This window comes from Vigna unguiculata, chromosome 3 (assembly GCF_037176805.1).
Source record: "Vigna unguiculata cultivar grain cowpea cultivar isolate G323 ecotype 2 chromosome 3, ASM3717680v1, whole genome shotgun sequence".
NCBI classification, from domain to species: domain Eukaryota; kingdom Viridiplantae; phylum Streptophyta; class Magnoliopsida; order Fabales; family Fabaceae; genus Vigna; species Vigna unguiculata.
The window spans coordinates 49,567,770-49,572,119 of record NC_140794.1 but is presented as its reverse complement, the minus strand read 5'-3'; the positions used below and the strand labels follow the sequence as shown (position 1 = coordinate 49,572,119).

At 36.6% G+C, this 4,350-nt stretch overlaps 1 protein-coding gene across 1 annotated transcript; it reads left to right on the top strand.

Annotated features, from left to right (window-relative positions):
• Positions 1–202: 202 nt before the first annotated feature.
• Positions 203–2,124, top strand: LOC114176594 (NAD(P)-binding Rossmann-fold superfamily protein). The gene is made up of 5 exons (XM_028061677.2): positions 203–611; positions 710–969; positions 1,046–1,139; positions 1,265–1,376; positions 1,609–2,124. Exons 1-5 carry the CDS (start codon positions 476–478, stop codon positions 1,802–1,804), a joined length of 798 nt encoding a protein of 265 aa, XP_027917478.1. The 5' UTR covers positions 203–475; the 3' UTR covers positions 1,805–2,124.
• Positions 2,125–4,350: the final 2,226 nt, after the last annotated feature.

The following is a 4,350-nucleotide window of genomic DNA, read 5'->3' as shown; positions in this document are numbered from 1 at the left end:
CCGTACTCGTGACTCGTATCATCATACCATAAATACAATAGGAGTACATCTTCCTTCACCGTCTTGGTATCAATCATTGCTTAGTACTGGGATATATTTGAATAAAAATTTCAAGAAGTGCATTTCTTAAGAAAAATTATAAAAAAAATAAAAAAAATTAGGGTTGTGTGATTATGAATGTAGAAAAAAGCAGTAATATTTATGGTTAGGAATGGGGCAAGTGACGTTGAGAGGAAGTAGTAGAGAAAGAAAGAAGAGTGAGGAGGGTAAGCGAATGCTGGTTGTAAGGGAGGCAATGATTCAGACACAACCACCCTACTACTCATCATCTTCACTCCACTCCACTACTTAAATATCTCACTACATTTATTCACTCTTCTTCATTCCACCAAACCAAACCCTTCCATAATATAATATTCCCACTCTTAATTATTCCTTCAAACTTCAATTTCTTAAACCATATTCTCATACAGAGATGCGAAACATGGCCAGCTCCGCTTCCTCACGAGGCATTGCAGCCATCGTCGGCGTGGGCCCCAACCTCGGTCTCTCCATCGCTCGCAAGTTCGCTCACGAAGGCTACACCGTCGCCATCCTCGCTCGTGACCTGGGTCCGTAACCACTTTTATTATTATTCCTATTATATATTCTCTTATCATATGTTATGGTACGACAGATACAAATGAAGTAAGTAATTAACTAAGTACAGGGAGATTGTCGAGATTCGCGGACGAAATAGCGAGGGAAGAGAAGGCGCAGGTTTTCGCCATAAGAATAGACTGTTCCGATTCCCGAAGCGTGAGAGAGGCATTCGAGGGAGTGCTGTCTCTGGGATTCGTCGAAATTCTCGTCTACAATGCATACCAACCCTTATCTTCTTACCCCACCTCCTTCCAAGACCTTCGCATCGATTCCTTCCACAAATCCCTTGCCGTTTCTTCTGTCGGTGCCTTTCACTGCGCTCAACAGGTACCGTTTCTTATACTCACTCACTGTGCTTTTCTTACATCGCCACCTTCATTCACCAACTCTATATATAATTAAGGTGCTGCCCGGCATGGTTGAAAGAGGAAAGGGAACCCTTCTCTTCACCGGCTGTTCCACGTCTCTCAACGGCATTGCTGGATACTCCGAACTATGTAAATATCAATTATATATCTTTTCTTTTCACTCCCCTCCTCCTCCTTCTTCTTCTAGAATAATTAAATTGAGTTGAATTAATTGAATCTGTGAGAACACTGGACCCAATGGGGAGATGAGACAGGCTGTGGGAAATTTGCTTTGAGAGCACTGTCGCAATGTTTGGCCAAGGAATTTCAGCCTCAGGGAGTGCACGTAGCTCATGTTATCATCGACGGTCTTATCGGCCCACCCAGGTTCCTTTCTTTTCTTTTGCCAACATTGCATATATACTACTAGTCTGGAAAAGGCTTCATAACATGGGATGTAGCAGTTCAACAATAATTGTTTGGTTAATTTATGATGTTTGGAAAATATAACTGTCTTGAGTAATGTGTTTAGAAATTACACTGGTTAAAAGAAAGAAACGATGGATGATGTTAATGGAGGTTGAGGTATTGACGGATGAATTTGCATGTTGTGGGGCAGAGGAGCAACATTGACGACGTCATTGCAGAGGGGTAATTCATCGGGGGAGCAAAGCAGTGGAGTAATGGGAGGAGGAGGAGAGAGTACAATGGACCCGGACGCACTGGCTCAAACCTTCTGGCACTTGCACGTCCAGGACCGGAACGCATGGACCCAGGAGATGGATCTTCGTTCCCCTTCTGCCAGATTCTTCTAGTCACTCCTATTAATTTCATGTCCCCCCTCAATTATTTCTTTTTCACTCTATACCATACTACATTCTCCTCTCCTACACTATACGGTCCAATGCCAATCATTTTTCATCTATGATTTTCCAATCACCTCTTTGGGGGGGGCTTCTTCTCGGTGTGCTTGCTTTGCTACCTATGTGTACAGAGATTGTTAATTTGGGTGAGTTAAGTAATTACTGTTTTTGTTGTAGAGATTGAGAAAGAAAAAAACAAGAAGAAGAAAATGATGTATTATATTAGCGTGTGATGTCATCGTCCCTTTGTGTGCTAATTTGGTTTTGGATTATTGTGTTTTGTCAGATTATATTTGTCATTTAGAAAATCGTGGTTAATGAGTAATTTGTCCATAATGGGTCGAGTTGCTTAGGATGGGAGGTATGGGTCCCAGGTGTGGAAAAGTTAAGGGGTGAGATGGGGACATGATTGCATGGATAATAGCAGGAATTCGTGTTCTAATTTTGGACACAGAAAAACTGTGTACGGAGTTGCTGTGCTTGAATTGAATTGAATCTGTTAAAAGTATAAATTAAAGGTTGTTTAAGTGGTGTTATTTTGAGGCTACTACTCTTGAGAAGAATTGTTTTGGTTTATGCAAGTGTGTGTAAGAATGAATAAAAGAAAGAAAGTGGGAAAAAGCAAGGTGTTGAATTGATTTTCCAAAAAGAATGGAAATGACAGCTAGAAGGAATAGGAATGGGAACAGTAGTTGATGACGAGAAGCAGGGTTCCACCACATGAAATGGTTGGTGATGATGCGCGTTGCATGATTGGAGATGCTTTTGATATGATATGATATGATGATTGGTAAGGTAGCTATGAATCATGTCATATGCCAGGTCCCCGACTCGTATCTGAAAAGTTTAATTACAGCAACGTGTCATGCCACTCTCTCATTAATGCCTCTGTTGACTTCTCAATTCCCTTGTACTACTGCTATCACAGACAGATCAAATATCCACAACCACAAAACAAAATTAAACCCTAAACTTCCACTCAAACTAAAGATATTAGTTAAAATCAAAGATTAAGGTCTTGTTGCCACATCTTTGGTTCACATCAAATAGTCCCCGTCTAGGCCATACCCGAAATCTTCGCAATTCTATGCGATTAATTACGGGGAGACAATTGTCGGATTAACACTCTCCATTCCGCAATTGTTTCAAAAATAATAAATATCATTAACTACAATCAATTGAGTTATATTTCTATTTATTGTGAGATGGACTTTAATTTAATGTTATCAAATCAATAAGTGTGTAAGATAAGGTCGTCTTTATTTATATATTATAAATTTGTTCTTATTCTTTTTTAATGTGTAAACTTCGATATATTTATCTATGTTGAGATAGATATAGGTGGACTAAACATTAATAAATGGTCTGACCTAATGACAATTGATATGAAAAGCTCAACAAATAATAAATATAGTTATGATAGACTTTAATTCATGATTTTGATACTATGTTAAGAAATAAATTTTAAGTCTAACTTAATCCTTCAAAATCAATTTGTAAGATGACGTTTGCATTAACTTATGTATAATAAACTTGTGTTATTTCTAATTGATGTGAGATCTTCAATACTGTTGAGAGATATATAGAGCTGTCAAAATGGGTAACTCGGCTTGACCCGGCTCGACCCAGCACGGGTTGATCACTTAGTGAGTCAACCCAACTCTTCTCACTTATTAGCGAGTCAACAAAATTCCAACTCGACCTGGCCTACCGCGGGTTAGAGGGTTAAACGGGTTGACTCACGGGTTCACTTAATTAAAAAAAATACAAATTTTTTTTAGTCAAAACTAGATTATAATTCTAATTAAAATCTAAATAAATTTTAATACAATTCAAATAAAAACCAAAATGACAAAAATAAAAATTATCTATGTGTTGGCTAAAAAAAACAACCTAACATGACCCAAATACAAAGTCTAACTTAACAAAAAATACTTGTATAACCATTTATTTACGGATTGGTGAGCCAAGGCTCACCACAGGTTCAATCCGAGTGAGTCAGGTTCTACGTGAGCTGGGTTAAAAGTCAATCCATATTAAAATTTAAAAAAAAAATTCAACCCAAACCAGACCAAACTCGTGGTAAGCTGGGTTTTGGCTCGCGGGTTCTAACTCATTTTGACAGTTCTAGAGATATATTTTAAATTTTAATTTTTATAGGGACTAAATAATGTATTTAAACTTCATCTACACTTAAATGATATAATTTCATTAAAAAAGATAATGTTCATGAAAATAAATAAATAAACAATTCTTTATTGAAATTTTGGTGATTTAGCCATATTTGCATCCACTATTTTATTATTGAGATGGACAAAGAGGTGTTAATTTAGTATGATGACAGATATTTAGATTTCATATTAGAGTATGCTGATAATGATTTATATATATATATATATATATATATATATATATATATATATATATATATATATATATATATATATATATATTATGGACATAGAGTTTTAACTTTATGTTGATTTTATCTATTTTTT

Coding starts and splice junctions, on each gene's coding strand:
- LOC114176594 (XM_028061677.2), top strand. CDS start 476: ATGCGAAACATGGCCAGCTCCGCTTCCTCACGAGGCATTGCAGCCATC. Junction 612..709: donor CATCCTCGCTCGTGACCTGG/GTCCGTAACCAC, acceptor AACTAAGTACAG/GGAGATTGTCGAGATTCGCG. Junction 970..1,045: donor CCTTTCACTGCGCTCAACAG/GTACCGTTTCTT, acceptor TATATAATTAAG/GTGCTGCCCGGCATGGTTGA.